Here is a 19,050-nt window from a genome sequence, read left to right on the forward strand (position 1 = left end):
CTATGCAACCCCTGGCATCCCCTCCAGTTCCATCTTCCGGGCCTGGTCAGTGGGAGGGAGTGCTCTGGCCTCTCGTGCTGACCCTTCCGGAATCCCCCAATTCCTCTTCCAGATGACCTGATCCAGCTGACAGCCATGTGCTGGATGCGCGAGTTCATCCAGCTGGCTGGCCGGGTGATGCTGCCCTACTCTTCAGGGATCCTGACCGCCGTCTTGCCCTGCCTGGCCTATGATGACCGCAAGAAAAGTATCCTTCACCCTGAAGAGAGGAAATGGGAGCAGCCCCTCAGGAGGCTGTCAAGTTGCAGGACCCTGGTGTGGGGGATGGAGGCTCCCTTAGGATCCCTCATGCCTCCAGATAGCCCCTGGCACCTGGAGAGCAAGCGGCAGAGCGGGACACGGACTCTGAGCGCTGGGGCAGCAGCAGGGACACGGGGCTGATACCATTGTCCCCAAACCTCACCTGGTTACTTCCAGCTCTGAAGCAGCTCTCCCAGGTCCCACGGCTCCAAGGCCCTCATACTGCCCTGTCTTGGGGTGTGGGGGTAATCCTGGTGGTAGGAAGTCCACCAGGATGTGTCGTATGAGAAGACAGGAGCATTTCACGGGAACTCCATTCAGACTGCCCAGTAGTCCCGCTCTGGAGAGGACTGATCCCAGTGACCTCAGGTTTAGGGAACACCCCCTGGATGGGGTTACTCCTTACATCAGTGGACTCAGGCATCAAGGAGGTGGCCAACGTGTGTAACCAAAGCCTGATGAAGCTGGTCACCCCTGAGGATGACGAGCCTGATGAGCCGAAGCCAGTGGTGCAGAGGCAGGCAGAGCCCAACCCCGAGGACTCGCTGGCAAAGCAGCAAGGGACAGCCGGTGGTGAGTAGGCCCTACCTCCCGCCCCTCATGCCTCCCAGGCTTGGGGTCCTGCTTCAGCAGCCAGGGCTACTTTCCATATGTTACCTCATCTAACTCTGGTAACAGCCCAGTGAGGTGGAAGTTACTCTTCTCCCCATTCTACAGATGGGCACAGGGAAGACCAGTAACACGACCAGGGTCTGGCAGCTACTAGGTGGCAGAATTGGGATTTGAATCCTGGCTGTCTGCCTCTAAAACCCATACTCTTAACTCATACTGCCTCAAAGACCATTTCCTTTCGGAAATCTTTTTCTGGGTTTGGCTACAAGAAATAGGAAGGTTTGGAACATGGCAGAGGACAGACTGCAGGGCTCACGTGAATCTTGGCCGCAGACGCCCGGCCACCTGGAGGCCAGCTGCCTTCCCTGTGCCAGCCGTTCCCTGGGCAGGAGGCTACAAAAGCTGAGGGTGCAGTTTATTCAGTCCTTGGGGATTCTACTGCCGAAAGCAGTGTCTCTGGCAAATGAAACGGCTCTCTGCTGCCCTTTCACACTCTTTCAGCATTATTGTCTCATTTATAACATAAAGAAAAGCACTTTTATGTCAGTTAGAGTCTGGAGTTTAACTCTCTAAATGTTATCTAGAGCTCTGACTGTTTTTTTCTTTGGGAGGCCTCTCTCCTCACTGAGAGAGCACTGATCAGCTTCGGGATGACGTTCTCCTTTGCAGAGTCAGCCAGAGAGTAAATTGATGCAGAACCCACTCAGATTTTTAAGACTAACAGACTCAGGTCTGGAACCTGAGTTCCAGGAGCCCAAAGAATTTCTGAAACGTTTCTCCTGTTGCCGTTCTCAGGCTTCTCTTGAACATGTGAGCAGTGTGTCAGGCACGTGAGCCCCACGGGTGTCCTGTCCTGGGTTTGGCTGGCAGAGCCAGCAGCGGTCCATGCTGGACCAGCTCGGGTATCAGGTTACAGCTGTGCGGTTGCTTCTGTGAGCCAGAGCAGCAAAACAGCTGGAGGCAGCCCAGCCATCAAGTGGAGCATTGGTGGTTCAGTGGTAGAATTCTCGCCTGCCACGCGGGAGGCCCGGGTTCGATTCCCGGCCAATGCAGCTGAAAACTTTTTGGCAGTTCCTTGAGAAAGAAAATTTGGGGGAATAAAGTTATGTGGGCCTCTCAAGGCAGGAGCTTTCTCACTAGGAGAAACTAGAAGAATCTCAGGGAAAGATCTGTTTTGTGAAACGCCATGTTTTCTGTATATGTATGGTATCATGCAGTTTACATAATTCCACAGCTTTCTTTTTTTGCTTGTGTGGTGGCTTCTTCTGGTTTTTGTTTTGTTTCATTTTGTTTTACTTGACGACTTACAACAGGCAGAAGTGTCGAGTATTTTATACTGGCTTTAAAAGTTAGTGCCTCTTAATCCATTGAGTCAGAAAGTAGAATAATTGTCGCTGAACTGGAGGGGAAAGGGGAATTAGACACCTGGTTTCTTTTCAGGGTAATGGAACTGTTGCAGAATTAAATAGTGGTGATGCTTTACATAACTTTGTGGATTTACAAAAGACGACCCGGTTGTATGATTTAAAATGGTGAGCTTTATGTTATATGCAGGATGTCTCAGTTTTTTAAATAAAGTTAGTACATCTTCCCTCAAAGTGGAACCCAGCAGCTCCTACCCCACCCTTTCTCCTTACATGGCAACAAGTCAGGGCCTCTGGGAAAGAACCACTGTATTCTGCAGGTCATGACAGCTGCTAAGAACCTGCCAGCTGGAGCATCGGCAGCTCCACGGTAGAATCCTCGCCTGCCAGAGACCAGGGTGCCATGGCCAGCCAATGCAGTTTATTTTACTTAGGTAAAATAGGTAGTTTTTTCTAAGCAGTCTCAAAACAGCTCCCCACTTAGGAGACTCCATGCTAAACCAAGATACATTCAGGAAGCTTGGCTCTGGATTTTACTACCTCATAAACAGCATTTCAGCAGATGCAGAGCTCAGTTTAGAGTAGTTCCTAGAGATGATCACAGCTCATTTAGAGGCTCCATACCCACTCCTTGCTCAGCTTGTAACTGCCACATTACCAAAGTGCCAGGAGAAGGTCGCGGCGAGCCAGGAGACAGTGATGATTCAGCTGGTCCAGTTGACACGTTCCTCTCAGCCTCCGCCGCTTTTTCCTATTACTATTTTCCTCCACTGTTCCAGCTCCGGTCACCTGGCCAAAGGCGGGAACCTCCTCCCTGGTCTCCCTCTGTTGGAGGGCAAGACCCACGAGGAGGTTCATCAGCCGAGCCTTCTGTGCGTGAGCATACACGTGCACACGTGCGCGTCCCCCTCACCTCTGACTGCAGGACCCTCATTTGTGCCACACTATTCCCAGCCCGTCTGCTTGCTTTGGCTCCCCTTTGGCCCTGCCACTTCAGGGGTCTGTGATGCGGCCTCCTTTCCCTGAGTTCCTGCAGTGTTTGACGTGTGCACCCTTTTCCTCTCTGTGATGTTGCCTGATTGTCCCAGGTGTCCTGGCCTAGACTCGGTCGGTCAGAACGGCCTGCTGGTGAGTCATGGCTCTGCTGACTTCGTATCTGTTGCCCTTGGAGAAGCCACTTAGCCTTTTTAAGCCCCAAATTCCTTACTTGTTAAATAAGGCTAATGATAATAATACCAAACCTGTAGTGTGGTGGTGAGTTTTAAATGAGATTTTTGCTTATAAAGCTTTTAGAATATAGCAAAGGCCAGACACTCTCAGAAACAGGTGCTTTAGTGTCAAATTTTTAATGCATGTGTATAACATACCTATGTACTTAGCGAGGTTCTCTGGACAGGGCTTTTCCTCCCTTGTTCTTTGTTGTTGTTGTTTTTGTTTTTTTAATCATCAACATTTTCCAGATAGTAGTGTGCCCCTGGTGGGTCCTAAATGAGGGATCACAGAGGGTTAGGGGTAGAAGTTCTTGTACCAGGTGAGGGGCAGAATTATAAATAAGGTTTCTAGGAGAGGGCTTGCAACCACTGTTAGTAGATGTGTAATGGAATCCATCCACTTGGAAGGCTTTGATGGGACTGGATATAGCGGCAGCTTCTGTGGACCCTGCAGATGTAGGTAAATCATCTGCCTGCAAGGAGCCCAGGACAGACCCACAGCTGAGTAATCATGTGGCCCTGCATGCGGTCACAGAGGAGTGGGGGCTCGAAGCCAAGTCCATGGAGGTCATTTGAACTGGATCTTTTCCTTCTCCTTAGCTTCCACTCTGCCCCACCTCACCCCACCCCTTTTTTTACTCTGATTATAAGGGAGGTTATTACTGTGATTTTTACTCTCATTATATTACTCTAGTTACACGCTCCCTGTAGAGTTGAGAGGGGGAGAAGAGGCATTCCTAGTGGGGGGAGAGTAAGCAGGTAGAATATACCGTCTGCTACATACCTTTGGTGGCATGTGTCAGAAGCCATGAACATTTGAGAGAATTTGTTCTCAAGGAACAAATAGAGATGTAGGTAAGGTTTTCCATTTAAACACCTAACAAATGTTAGCTCACGTATTGTCCTAACAAGGCTGTGAGGGGAGTACTGGTTACCCCATTATACAGTGAGGGACTGGAGGCAAAGTCGCGTAAGCTGCCCACAGTTGCACAGCTAGTAAGTAGGGGGGTCAGGGCTCAGATTTAGGCCCGAGGGCTCTGAGTCTTTGCTCCTAGTGCCGTTTACACCACAATTCTCTAAAGAGGGAACTAATACAAAAAAGGCAGCCACAGATGTACAGCTTGACTGGAAATGGGAGCATTGGAGAGTAAAACGATGTATCATTTTTACTCATCAACTTGGCAAAAATGTAAAAGATTACTAATATCCCTGTGTGAAGCTTGTGGAGATCGACTGCTTCTCTGTGCCTGAAGTGCATGTGTAGTGGTAGAACCTTACTAAAGAGCAGCTTATCAACGTGGATTAAAATATAGAATTCCTGACCCTTCCACCCAGCAGTACCCCTGACGTGGGATCCTAGAAAAATGCACTTGTGCAGGAAGAAGCGTGGGAGAGATGTAAGAGTGAAAGCTACGAAACAAAGGAAGTTAACTTGAACCCTATTTCTGATATCGCATCATTTCATCTACAAATGTGCATGTTTCTAAAAGTCAAGAGGGAGGAGGCAGCCAGGCGCGTGGAGTCCTGGCTGCCGTTCCAGGCTGGCCCACCAGCCTTCCCCGTGTGTCCTCCTCCCCTTTGCCAAGATCTGTTCCATCAGGCCCAGCCTGCGCCTGGCCCCACTGAGCTGTGCCCTGTCCCACACAGGGCCTCTGGGACTAGAGGGGGCAGGCAGCAGCTCAGAGCCTTCCTGTTCAACGTGGAAATCAAAGCCCTCTTTCCTTGGGGGTTGAGGGTGGTCCATAGTTCACAGGAATAACACTATGCTAAGCTGTAGTATAAAGTAAAAAAAAAAAAAAAAAAGCAAATTGCAGAAAACATACTGTGATTCCATTTATGTTACAAAACAAAAAGAAATACTGAGGAGGGCACCTGTTGGGATGAGCACTGGGTATTGTATGGAAACCAATTTGACAATAAATTTCATATTAAAAAACAAAACAAAACAAAAAGAAAGATAGGAATACTTGCCAGACCAGTGAAGTAGTTACTTGCATATAGAGTGGAGTAAGATTAAAGGTTAGAAAGAGATGGGGGCATGTTCTGCTTTGTTTGAAATTTTTAGAATGAGAATATGTTTTACTTGTATAACTTACAAGAGGCCAAGGCTGGCACCATTTGATCAACAATATATAAATAATGATAGTTTTAATTGGTAATCCACAGAATAAAATATGGGCCCATAATGATACGGATGGATGGATGGATGGATGGATGGATGGATGGATGGGAAGGGACTGCATTTTCCTATAGAAGAATTCTGGTTAATGTAGAAAAAAAGAGGTAAACAGAAAATCACCATTAGGCAAACTCCACAGTAATTATTATAGATCCATCAATGGATGCCAAAGTCAGTAGGGGAACATTTGAGGAAAAAACTAGGTGTTTGTCTAGTCTCAAGTATCTTCCCCAAGATATTTATTAATTACAAAAAGGAAAATAGTAACTTACTGTAAAGAAACCCAGCAGACACTACCACAGTCAGATGATAAGGTCAACATCATCAGTAACAAGACAGACAGACATCACATACCCCTGATATGATGCACTGAGAAAGTGCGTCACTTTGATGGTGGTCTTCCAAAAATGCGTAACCTCCGCCTAATCATGAGAAAATGCAAGACTAACCAAGGTGGCAACACATTCTGCAAAGTAACTGACCAGGGCTTCAGTGATAGCGAGTTTGTGGAAGATATGGAAAGACTGCGGAACTGTCACAGATTGGCAGGGACTAGGGAGACAGGACAACTAAATGCAACATGTGGTCCCTGATTCTACCCTGGAACACAGGACGTAAGTGGAAACACCAGTGAAATTCACATTAGGTCTGTAGTTTTGTTAACAGTCTTTATGTGAGTGTTCCTTTCCTGGTTTGATAATGTATGATGTTAGCTGCAGCTGGGTAAAGGGTAAACAGAATTCTGTGCTATTTTTACAACCTTTCAGAAAATTAAAATAATCTCAGAATAAATATTCTGTTCAACTTTCTGTCTTTATAGATCTACCTCTTTTGGACATTTCACAAATTGCAGGCTTTTATGACTAGCTTCTTAATGTTGGCATGTTTCCAGTGTTCACCCATGTTGTAGCACATATCAGTACTTTATGCATCTTTGTTGCCGTATAATGGTCCACTGTATGGCTGTAACACACTTATCCATTCATCAGTTGATAGACATTTGGATTGCTATGAACATGATGTACGGTTTTGGTGTAGACATGAGCGTCCGTTTCTCTGGGGTATATATCTAGGAGTGGGATTGCCGGGTCAGAGGGTAATAACTCTGTTGAGCCTTTAAGGAATTGCCAGGCTGTTTTCCAAAACACCTGCACCATTTTACATTCCCACCAGCAGGGTCCAAGGGTTTTCTCCACATGCTCACCACCACTCATTATCTGTATTTCAGCCGTCCTAGTGGGTGTGAACTGGTACCTCGTCGCAGTTTTGATTTACATTTCCCTGATGGCTAATGATGTTGACTATCCCAGGAGTCATTTTTAACATCCATTGCCTTTGGGCCAGCGGTCCCTTCTGAGATTTCCCAGATGTGTTTAGGGCTGGTGCCCTTCTTCTTTTGAGATCACTGTGCCTAAACACTTACAAGCACGGATGCTATCCCAGAAGCTTGGGGAGTGGGTGGCATTGGGTCCTTAGGGCTCCTGAGCTATAGTCCTTTTCAAGAGCCAGAGTCAAGGTGTGGGGGACTAGAGAGTCTGTGTCCTTATAGCAGGCATCTTGTTCATTCGGAAGACTTCAGCAGTCCTCTGGCATGACACCTTGTTCCTCTCACTGTCCCCAGGAGGCCCTGATGGTTCTTGTGACTCCAGCTTCAGTAGCAGCATCAGCGTCTTCACACCAGCCAGGTAAGTGGTTTGTTCCAGCCAGAGGCGTTTGTAGAAAGCAAGTGGCCTGGGTCTTTCCTGGGTGCAGCAAATTGCAGTAAAGACCCGAGGCAAACTCTCCTTAGGGGGCACAGTGGGTGCTTGATGAAGGGATCTGAAGAACACTGAGCAAACCCAAATCCCCCTAGTTCTGATGGACAGGTAGCCTTGTCCCCAAGGACAAAGATAAGAAGCTGTTGGAGGTCAGTAAACACAGGTTGTAAACGTAGAACCAGTGCATGGTAGCTACAGGGAGACACGCGCAGACACCTTTGCCCAGAACCTTTTTGCCTGTCGGGATAACGTGGGGCTGACAAGACTGACAAGGAGTCCAAGAGAGCATAGGCTGTGGGCCGCAGGAGCCGTCCTCTCCCAGGCGCCGGGTCAGCTGTCATAGTGCAGCCTTCCACATGGGGGCAGAGCAGGCCAAGCAGCAAGATCATTGCTTGCAGTTCCCTACATACTGTATGCTGGGTGGTGACATCCACTGGAGAGGGAATTATCACCGTTTTGCCCCCTTCCACCTCCCCTGGACTTGCCCCATGTCACTTTGTCTTTGGGTAGAATTAGCACCTGTGGGGCTGCAATGGATGGCATTCTTCTATAAGGGGTTTCTTCCCTCTCATCCCGACACTGAACCTGGACCCTGGGGAAGGGGTCACTCATGATGAGAAAATATGCACTCAATCCCCAGGAGGCTCTCTTCTCCCTGGACCTTTAGAATCTTTCCTCCTTTTGTATCATTTTTTCACTTATTCTTATTTCTAAGACCCTGTGGGCATTTTCAAAGTATGTGAGTACTGATTATAAACGTGGACTGCTCCTGGGGCCTCTTCTAATCATTTGAGCAAGGCGGTAAACATTCATTCATTCATTCATCCTGTTAGTTGTCACATACTCCAGAGTACCTGCCAGGCTTCAGCCCTACAGGTTCCAAGGTAAAGATGTGACCCCTGAGTGTGGTCCCCAAGCTTGAAGTTCTCTAGTGGGGAAACAGAAGCAGGGCATGATTTCTGTGACAGGGGACTCAGAGGGTGCTGGGGGCGTGCCATGGTGCCCGAGCTGAAGCTCACTGGAATAGTGGCTGACAAGGGTGGTCACTCACTGGGTGCTTCCTGGCCCGGCTGTGCCAAATACTTTGTGTCACGTCATTGGATCTTGCTGATGTTTCAATCCCATGGGGTCATTAGTAGTATTAATTCCTTTTAGGGCGGAGGAGGGACCGGAGACCTGGGGGCTGCTGTGTAGAGAAAGAATTAGGAGGGTCGGGCGAATGCAAACCACCTCGGGGGCCACAGCTTCTTTCCCGTGGGAGGAGATGGAGGCTCAGCCTCAAGAAGTGGCAGAACGTGGAGAAAGTTGGAGAGACTTTTTCTTATCTGTTTTGAAGGATGACTTGACCAGATTTGCTGATGCATGTGATGGAATGAGAGGAGAGACTGAGGGAAAGAATAACTTCTAGATTCGGGGCTTCAGCCAACTCAGGATATCCTGGCATTTCCCACGCCGGGGTGGAAGGAGGCACAGGTGTGTGGGTGGGCCAGTCATGGGCTGTGTGCCCCAGGGAGGTTAAGGAGGCAGCTTTGGATCCTGGATTCTGGAGCTGGGGGAGAGATCCGGAGGGAAGTGCTGGGAGATGTGTCCTCCAGAGGGACCAGCTCTTGTTCTGAAGGCTTTGGGAACCTGCCTGTAAGTGGCAGTGTCTGGTGCAGACCTGTGACTCGGAAGGCCCTCTGGCAGCTCCAGGGGGGCTGAGTGAGGGAGGGGCAAAAGTGGCAGCAGAGAAGCCTGTTGCAGACTTGTCACCGTTGCTTAGGCCACAGGGTATTGTCCTGCTCCAGGGGAGCGGCAGTGGGAGGTGGAGAAAGGTCTAGGAGGAGGCAGAGGTCAGACATCACTGACTAACCATGGCGGGCGGGCATGACTCTCGTTGCCTCGCTTGGGAGGCAGGGGTGCCATTTGCTGGAGCGGCTCTAAAGGCTGAGGCTGGGAACTGCCTCATTGGAACCAGATTTTGTTTTAGACCTGTCATTCAGGAGCCCATGCCAGACCCTACCCTTTTAAAATTAAAAAAACGAGCAAATCATCTCGTGCTTTCTTTATCCCACAAATGGCTCTTTTCTCGTGGCAGCTACCAGTCTGAGTCAGTAGCTGTGCCAGAGAGGGGGGCGACCTTCAGAGTCATGAAACCTGAGCCAGGTGCCTAGGCCCTGGGCCCCCCACTCGTTGGAGATGGCAGCTGAAGACAGTAGGGTAGGGGCAGTCTTCCTCCATTAGGTGCTGCCAGAGGGGCACTGAGCTCAGACAAGAAGGCAACTTCAAGGATCGCCAAGAAACAAAAACCCACCCTGTGACTGTCCAGACACACTGCCTGCCCTCATCTCTCATGAATCCTCTGTGTAGTGGAGTCCGACCGCCCGGGCACACATCCTGACTCTGTGTCCCTGGGCAAGCAGCTTAACCGCTCCCTGCCTCGGTTTCCTCGTCTTTAAACTGGGTGCGATGACAGTGCCTACCTCCTAGGGGTGTGGAGCTTGTATGAATTGAATATGTAAAGAGAACAGAATGGTGCCCAGCTCAGAGAAAGCCCTTTACGCATTTTAGCTACAATTATTATTACAAGAACCTCATGATTATCCCCATTTTATGAATGAGGAAACAGGCCCAGAGAGGTGAACTTCTGGTCCACAGTCACTCAGCCAGGTTGGAATTAGTGGCCAGGTTGGAGTTCAGGCTAGGCCTGTCTGACTCCCAAGGCCACTGGTGTGGCCTTTATTGGTTGCACTGGGAGAGTCCCAGAAGCCCACCCGACAGGGGAGCCCCGGACAGGTTACTACGTGCACAGGCTTCCACTCCAATGCCTGGGGCCTTGCCAAGTACTGTGGTGTCATCTTTGAGTTTCGGTATAGGTCACTGGCTACATAAAGGCAAACAGAAAGATCTGGAATTCCGTGCTTCCCAACTTCTAGCATCTGGAGATTGAAAAAAAGTTGTAAAGATACTTTATTAAAAAGTGGAATTCAGAAACAATTTTTTTTATTTACTTTCTTTCTAATTTGATTAGAGATGTAACATATGAGTACCATAAAAAGTTAGACATTACAGGGACACCTAGGTGGCTCAGTCAGTTAAGCTTCCGATCTTGATTTCCACTCACAGGCTCAGGGTTCATGGGTTCGAGCCCTGTGTTGGGCTCTTTGCTGACAAAGTGAAGGCTGCTTGGGATTCTCTCTCTCCCTCTCTCTCCCTGCTCCCCCACCAAAATAAAAATAAACATTAAAAAAAAAAAAAACAAACATTAGACATTACAGAAATGAAGTGTTGCCTCCCAGAGAGAACCCCTGGAATTAATCATTATTTATTGGTAGAATCAGAAGTATTGTTTAATAAATCGCTATTTTATTTTTTGTTGTTAAATTTTTTTAATGTTTATTTTTGAGAGAGAGAGAGACAGAGCACAAGCAGGGGAGAGGCAGAGAGAGAGAGGGAGACACAGAATATGAAGCAGGTTCCAGGCTCTGAGCTGTTAACACAGATCCCGATGCGGGGCTCAAACCCACGAACCACAAGATCACTACCCAGGTCGAAGGTGGAGTCAACTGACTGAGCTCCCCAGGTGTCCCATTAAATCGCTATTTTAATAGCTACAGTAGTGCCATGCACTTGGAAAATGTCATACACATACGTGTAAGACATTAGTTATGAGATGCTTTATGAGAATGCTCAGTGGAAGTGGGGTTTTGCAGACACCTTGAAATAACTCAGAAGCCCCCAGGAGCGACTAGTCTAGACTTTTTGGACCCGATGCAGAAATGTATTTTAAACTGTGAGTGAGCTCCCATCTGCTCTCCGGGTAAGGTAACCCAGGGCAGAGGATACTCCATCTCGGACTCAGGAGCTGAGCACACCATGCAGCCTGCCCTCTCTAGGAAGGGCCTGGGTTCCCACAGACTTCTGGCTCCCCACGGAGCATGTGTGGAGCCCAGCACACAGCAGCCAGCCCTGCCCAGCGGAGCGGCTGAGAGCTGCCTCCTCCACAGCTAGTAGAATCTTTCCCAGGCACTAAGAGCAGTCTTCCTGGTGCCCTGGGTGCCCCTGCTTCCCATGAGCCTCACCTCCAGCCAGCCAAGGGAAGTGAGACCCAGGGAGAGTGTCTCCGGCTAAGGGAATAAGTTTTCAATGATGGCCGCACGGCCTTGGACGGGTTCCATACTGTCTCATCTGTGCATCGCAGGATTGAGTTACTTGAACCATGAGGTCCCTTTCAGCCATGGTGTCCTTGGTGGGTTGAAGCTGACACCTGCCTCACCAGCAATCTGAAGGTGCCCGTGTCTGGGGAGGTTTGCCATAGCCAACTTTTGCTGTGGGGAAAGTTGGAGAATGTTAGTGCACAGAATGCTGCCAGTTCTTGCGCACCGGCTCCACGAAATCCTTCATTTTATGGCCTTGACACAGTGCCATCTGGGGGAGATGCCACCATGGGCTGGCCTTTGATTTGTCCCTCAGTAGAGACATTGAACTGGCTGGAAGCATCTTGGGACTACAGTGAATCAAGGAGCCCATCTGGCCCAGGGACCATCTAGTATCTTGGAGCCCTTATTTGGGCCACTTGAATTTGGAATGCCCCCCACACACAGCAGCACCAGGCTTTCCCAGTCTCCTTTCCTGCCCCACGTAGAGACTTTGCCTGTCGTGCTGATAGGAAAATATATTGAACGGTCTCTGCGACCCCTCTCTCTCCCTCCAGTACGCAGGGCTGCCAGGTCTGACCGGGCCAGTCCACATAAGGGCTGCCATTCAGCTGCCCCTGCCAGGGGACAGTTGGAAATGGACTCTCCTGAGCCTGGCCCATTAGGAGGCAGTGCCATGTGGTAGAGGAGGCCACTCTAGGCTCGGACTGCTCACATTCAAGTTGTGAGCTCCACCCCTTCCCGATCGGGTAACCTCTGGGCCTGATCTGCAGGGTGGAGTCGGAGCAGCTGGGCTTGGCACTGCCTTCCTCCCACTGGCAGCTTAGACCACAGCCATTGCTGGCCACTACGGCCCTGACTGCCCCCAGGGGAGTGAAAACAAGGCCTTGCTCCCCGGGGGACCATTTCAGCTAAGAAAGTGGTGCTGGCCTGCCAGGCATAGAGTCCCAGCACCCTGGCCCCATGTGGGAGCTGGAACGTCCTGCTGTGGAAAGGGACTCACTGTGGACCGAGGGCTCACCAGGTCAGGACGCAGAGGCAGAAGCAGGCAGTTGCCATTCATTCCTCACAGCCTCCTGAGCTCCCACTCTGTTAGGGCCTTGGGGTGTAGGTAGGCTTCTGGAGCTTCTCCAGCGTCTCAAGGAAAAGAGCTATAATAGCACGCTGGAAGGAGCCAGGTAGGAGGCCAGGAGGACAGGGGAAAGAAGGACTTGGCGATAAGAGAGTAAGTCCTGGTCATCAGCAGGAGGAGAGGGAGTTTCTAGGAAGTTTTCAGAGAAGAAAAGAAAATGCTCAGGAAGCCCTGGGTAGGTTGCTAGCCCAGCACCGTAGTGCCGTGTTGTCCGTGGCAATAGCCAGAGTCACGGGGCCGCTGGGCACGTGCAGTGTGGCTAGTGTGAACAGAGGTGTGCCGTCAGGGTGAAATGCACGCTGGATTTCAAAGACTTAGAACACCAAAAAGAATATGAAGTATCCTATGAGTGATGTGTATATTGTTTTTTATGTTGGCTTCATGTTGAAATGATATTGTTGGGGTATGTTATATTCATTAAAATATGTCATTAAAATTTTACCTGGTTCTTTTTATTTTTGAGTATAGGACTCAAAAGTGTAAAATTCCATATGTGGCTCACATTACGTTTCTATCAGACAGTGAGAGAGAAAGTGATGAAGAGATTGGGAGCTTGTGTTTGCCACCCTGAACTTGTCTGTCTGTGCCTTAGTTTCCCTGTCTGTCTTAGGCTAGCAAAGAACCTAGGTGTTTAGGTGTTGGCAAAAGACCCCAGAACTTCCAGCCACATGATTCCCGTGGAATTAGTGGCATCCCCGCCCAGAGGCTCAGGACTGCTGGGCTCTGTCATCACACGCCCAGCCCATCTGGCGACCCGAGGATAGAAGTACCCACTCTCACCCCTAAACGAGCACCGTGGGGAATCATCAAACCATATTAAACAGCAGTTCTGTTTAGCAGTTACAGAACTGAGAATGGGTCCCTTTAGGAATTCACATCAAATGAGCTTCAGAGAGGCTGCGGGCAAATGAGGAAAGCACTGGCATCAAGTTCCTGCTGCCAATGAATAATTGAGCAGCCTAGAAATGCCACGCGAGACCGTTTTCTACAGACAGGCAACTGAACTGCCTGACCTGGGTCCTTACTGGAGAAGTATTCTTTGTTTGCCTGGTGAAAACTCTGTCTGCTCTTAAAGGGTGTTTTCAGGGCTTTCCCCTGGACTCGTTGGATCCATTGGTTTTGTCTTATCAACAAAGGGTTTGGACTGAATGCCCTGAGGATGCTGAACGGCTTTTCATCCCTGAGGTCTGCTGGGGCCCGACTTGGTGATCTCAAAGAGGTGTTCTCCAGTACAAGCTAGGCCAGTGCTGGGGAGGTGGGTAGGCAGCCAGCAGACTGGTCCTCTTCCACCAACTCCAGCCTTGGAGAAGGAGGGTTGAGGCCACGGGGTGAAACTAGCCTCCACCAGCCACGTGGAGGGGGTGTGCCGTCTGCCCGCTCCTGGCCACCGCACCCAGGAAAGTGCAGCATGTGTGTGGTTCTGACTGCGAAGCCAGAGTGGCGCTGCAGCTCAGCGGAAGGGGCTATAGCAAGCTTCAACTAAGCTCTCCTCCCGGTCTCACCCACAGCACGGACAGGGCCCCAGTCACCCTCCACCTTGACGGGATCGTGCAGGTCCTGAACTGCCACCTCAGCGACATGGCCATCGGGATGATGACCAGGATCGCTGTCCTGAAGTGGCTCTACCACCTCTATATCAAGACTCCCCGGAAGGTGAGTCCCTGGGCCCATCAGCCTGATAGGCCCTTCGAACCTGGGGGCTGCTTCTGGATCTATCTCAGTTTTCTGGGGCCTCCCCATGCTTGGTAGGGTTCTGGTCACTGCAGATCTAGAAAATCCCTGTCAAGCAGAGGAGTGAAAGATGCTTGAGGAGCACTGGGGGTGTGGGGGAGGTCCATGCAGTGCAGTGGGACCCTGTCCACGCTGAGCTCAGTGGTGGAGCCAGGGTGGGGGAAGCTCATGGATTTCCCGGCTTCTCTGCTTTCCAGATGTTCCGGCACACAGACAGCCTCTTCCCCATCCTGCTTCAGACGTTGTCGGATGAATCTGACGAGGTAGGTCACCCCCTTCCTTCTGTCATGGCTGCCTAAGTCATTTGAGTGACGGATGGGATCTGGTAGCTGAGAGGTGCTTGTTTTGTTGTCCTCTTAAATCAGCACCCGAAAAGTCGCTCTCTTCTTACCTGGTAAGGTGCATCGCTTACAGGCAAAGCTGTGTTTAATGCTCTTGGCTTTGGGAACAAGGACGTCTTCTTCCAGCCCTTCTGAGGAGCACTGGGTCAGTGTATCAGCGAGGACGTTGGCCTCAGGGGGAAACAGGCTCGGCTATAGAGGGGCAGGGCGGGTGGGGTGTGGTGGTGGGCAGCTCGGCTGGGTTGGGTCCCCAAAGCAAGATCTGGCCCCGCGTAGCTGCCTGACCACGAGCAAGTGGCTTGTCTGGTTCCTTCTCTGCTCAGTGGGGCAGTAATTCGGAAGATGCGAAGTCCTGGGCCAGGCAATGCTGGCCACTCTGTGAGTTCTTGTTGTGTTCTGTTCATTGCAGCCAGCCTCCATTCTGACCTCTGGCTTGAAATTGGCCCTTTAAGATTTGCTTTGTCAGGGTCACCAAGAGCAGAAGGGAGAGGCTAGCCCAGAGAAAGGGAGAGACAGCTGGGCCCTGCGTCTCTTAGCCCTCTGGGGGGCGGCCCCCATCCCCACCCCATTCTCGGCAGCGTTCCATCCTTTGCTGTCAGGCTAAGGTAATGCTTTTTCAAGACTCCCCTGCCTCCCAGCCTGGGGGCAGGATTGCTCGTGGGTGTTGCCATTGGCCAGGGTGACATCCCTTCCCTTCACCTATACCAGCTCTAGGCCGCCTGTCCGATGCTGGCAGGCTGTACCTTGACTGGTCCCTCTCCTTCCCTCTTCTGGGCTCTGGGCAGCTGTGGGCCTTAGGCAAAGCTGTGTGCCCCATGAGGCAGTGGGCACGTGAATCCACAAATCTGCCCATTGGGAATATGGGAGTGGACAAGAGCTGGGGGCCAGGGGAGAAGGAGAGCAACATTGCTTACAACCTCCTATGCGTGAGGCGCCTGAGCCTAGTAGCAGGCTGTGTGTGGCCTAGGATAGTTTTCCTGCAGCCTGAGTTTGCTTTCTTGAACCTGAGCTGAAAAGAGATCAGATGGGCTGGTGCCTGCCTCTGCATTTCCAGAAGCTTCCAAAACAGATGGTCTGGGAATCTGCCCTTGACCCCTCCTGCTTGCCTCGTTCACATGCACACGTGCCCTCTCTTTCCCTTTCCTTCAGCACCCACTTCGGCAGGGGGCCCAGGAGGACGTGGCCCGGTTCTGCCTGAGTTGGGGGTGACTAAGGGCACTTGGCACAGCCCTCGTTTCAATACAAAAAGAAAGAGAACTTTCTGATTGGTTCCTTCCCTAGGACTTCGCTGGAAGCAGCTGAGTCTTCAATCCTTTAAATTGAGTTGTTTAATCCCATCCAGCTCTCTCTGCTTGTGATTGGTTTTTGTGTGCGTATGCGTTTACAGGGAGCCGGCGGAGATGCAGTCCATTAAACAGCTCTGTTCAGGTTGCGGCTGTGGAAACTCGATTTGCTGAAGTGCCAAATGTTGTCAGAGCTTTGGGGCACATCTTGTGGGCCTCTGCTGGGAAAGGATTGCAGCTGCTCTTGGGGACAGTTGTGGGGCTGGAGGGGGGCTGTTGTCGTAACAGGAGCCGAGACTCCCTGCCTTCCTCTCTCTAGGGGAGGGAGTTGGGGACCAGGATAATCAGTGGTGAGTCCTGATTCTGCCCTATCCTGGTTCTTCACCGGATCACATTCCTGAGTGTCCCCTGACCAGTCTCTTTGGCAACCTTGAGGGCATACTGTGTCCTTGGCATTGGAAATACAGCCACAGACAACACAAAGTCCCCCTTTTCCTGGAGCTTCCTTTCTAGGATATCTAGAAATCTCTCTGTGGTAGGTTTTCCCAGTATTTCCAAACACAGCCCTGAACTCAAATCGGAGCTCCCTGGGGTGTAAGACCCTGAAAGCCCATTCAGTCAAATCAGACCACAGCCAGACTGGTGGGGAGAGGCGCCTTCCTATTGACGGCTTCACAGAGCCTCCTTCGAACTTAGCCACGTTACATCCAGCCCGGGGCCTCAAGGCACAGGTTTGCCCATCGTCTTGGGTGATAGGTAATAATAGCTTGTATGAAGTCATTGCTGTGCCCGGAACTGTGCTAGACCCTTGCCTTGTAGTATCTGGCGAACCCTCGACAATTCTGTGGGGAAGAACTGGTATCGTTTCCATTTTGCAGTTGAGAATACCCAGACTGAAGGAGGTAAAATAACTCACACGCAGCTAGGGAGTGATGAGGCCAAACTCAAAACCAGATCTGTTTGACTCCAAAGCCCCTTTTCTTAATCGCTTAACCGTCATACCTGTGTTCCACCAAGTGTGGTCCCAGCTACCCACATCAGAACCAGACAGGACATGGGGAGCTTGTGTGTAGTTGTATTGTCATCCCCATTTCTGGCCACCTTCTCCTGTTCCACAGGTTCTTGAGAAAGTTCTCAATGTGCTGTGGAGAGGGGTGGATATCTGTAAAAGCTTCAGCCTCCAGACCCTTTGTCCCATTTTCTTACTGATTTGTAGAAGTTCTTTGTATATTGGGGACATTCAGTTTGTCATCTGTGTTGCGAATATTTTTCTCTCCCAGTGTAATTGTGATGAACTCACATTCTCCTCACCTTCGGTGAGAGCCACTGGCCTCAAGGAACAGAGTGTACCTGGGTGTTACTAATGCAAGAGCTGGGTGCAGGGAGGGGCAGAGTCTCAGAGACCTAGCCCTGCCCCACCACCATGTTCCATAGTCCCATTGGCCTGTGGCCTTGCTGGGTGTCTCACCTGCCATTGCTTCTCAGTTCTACTCCAACGCTAACTTGGTAGTCCATGCCCTTCCGGCATCCTCACTTGTGTCTGCTTTTCCATGACTCAGGATAAGTGGCTGTTTCCTCAGTACCAGTGCAAGTGCCTGGTCCTTGCACCCTTTGTCTGAAGATCCCTTTGGTCAGAAGGAACTTGCAGGTGTCAAATTAATATTCTTGGCACCAGAGTAGCAATCCCCCCATTAGCTAGAGATCCAATTACATGTTTTTAAGTGAAAATGCGACCCTGATTTCAACAGTGTGGTATGTAGGGTGCATGCCCTTCAGAGAGCCCTGCTGGACGCCGTTAGGGAGGTGGGCGTGCTTCTGCCCAGAAGATGCCAGTTGTCGGCTGCCTCCTAAGCCTGCAGCTGCCTGAGTGAGCTCCACCCATGAGTACCAGAGGACAATAGCTCCTCCTCTCAATGTTCCTGAAGGTGTGGCTGGTCCAGGAGGGGCCTCAGGACCACCCTGATTCCCCATCCCAGCCCCAAGCACACTACTTCCCAGCCTGTGTTCAGAATCCTCAGGGTGTAATGGGTATGTGTTATACATCTGTCCAAACCCTTAGAATAGACAGCACCAGGAGCAAGTCCTAAGGTAAACTATGGACTTTGAGTGACATCGATGTGTTGACGCAGGTTCACGGATTGTAATAAATGTACCGCTGTGGTGCGGAATGACTATTTGGTGGAGGTTGTGTTGGGGCGAGGGCAGGGGTATGTGGGAAATCTCTGTACCTTCTGCTCGATATTACCATGGACCTAGAACTTTGTAAAAAATAAAATCTACTTAGAACAAAAACACACAGCTTTAAAAAAGAAATCTCAGTCTTAGAAGAGAGGAAGGGTGGCTGGTAGTACCCCTGAGAGAACATAGCACCCCAGACAACTGGCCGCCAGACCTGAGCTTGGCTTCTGGCTCTCACCCTCTTCACCAGGGACCTTAGAGTCTCTGGCCTGCAAAATGGGGCACGTGATGTCCACACTTGCCTTGTAGAGTGTTGTTGAACGAGACAGCGTAAACCTCCCGACCAGATCCTGGCCTGTCGTAACTCCGTTTGTCATTACAAGTGCTTTAGCCAGAAATTATCATTTCACTGCCTTGAACTCTCCCACCCAGAAGCAGGGTTTTTCCCCGTTTCCATAAGTCATTTTGCAAAGCCTCCGGGCCTTTTTTGTAGGGCTTCTTCATTAAGAAGTTTATTTTCAGTATTTTAAGTTTCATTGTGATAAATTGAGTGGCATCCCTTTCCGGTAACATTTTCCCCCCAGGTGATATTGCAGCCTGCACTGGCTTAGGGATCAGGCGGCCCAAGAGTGTGGCCCTGGCTCACCACTTCGTAGCTGGTTAACACTGAGCTTGAGCAGATGACCTGGCCTCCCTGAACCCCAGTTTGCTTATCCGAAAACCGAGAATAATTGTAGAAGCACCCTTCCAGGTTTGGATTCCCAGGATGAAATGAGGTCATGGGTGTAGAATACCCAACACATGTGAACACGTGGTAAATTTTAGC

General features: G+C 50.4%; 1 protein-coding gene and 1 non-coding gene across 2 annotated transcripts in view; both read left to right on the top strand.

Annotated features, from left to right (window-relative positions):
- The window catches only part of VAC14 (VAC14 component of PIKFYVE complex), a 101,877-nt gene that overhangs the window by 16,853 nt on the left and 65,974 nt on the right, over positions 1–19,050 (top strand). Inside the window, exons 8-12 of the mRNA XM_047078730.1 lie at positions 113–247; positions 721–873; positions 7,288–7,351; positions 14,200–14,344; positions 14,620–14,685. Of these exons, the coding sequence (XP_046934686.1) occupies positions 113–247; positions 721–873; positions 7,288–7,351; positions 14,200–14,344; positions 14,620–14,685 (563 nt within the window). The remainder of the gene's footprint in view (positions 1–112; positions 248–720; positions 874–7,287; positions 7,352–14,199; positions 14,345–14,619; positions 14,686–19,050) is intronic.
- On the top strand, positions 1,894–1,964 carry TRNAG-GCC (transfer RNA glycine (anticodon GCC)). The gene has a single exon. It is a non-coding gene; the product is annotated as a tRNA-Gly (tRNA).

Source organism: Lynx rufus, unplaced genomic scaffold (assembly GCF_022079265.1).
Source record: "Lynx rufus isolate CCGP_SWC_20201006 ecotype Redwood Valley unplaced genomic scaffold, mLynRuf1.p SCAF_16, whole genome shotgun sequence".
Lineage (NCBI taxonomy): Eukaryota > Metazoa > Chordata > Mammalia > Carnivora > Felidae > Lynx > Lynx rufus.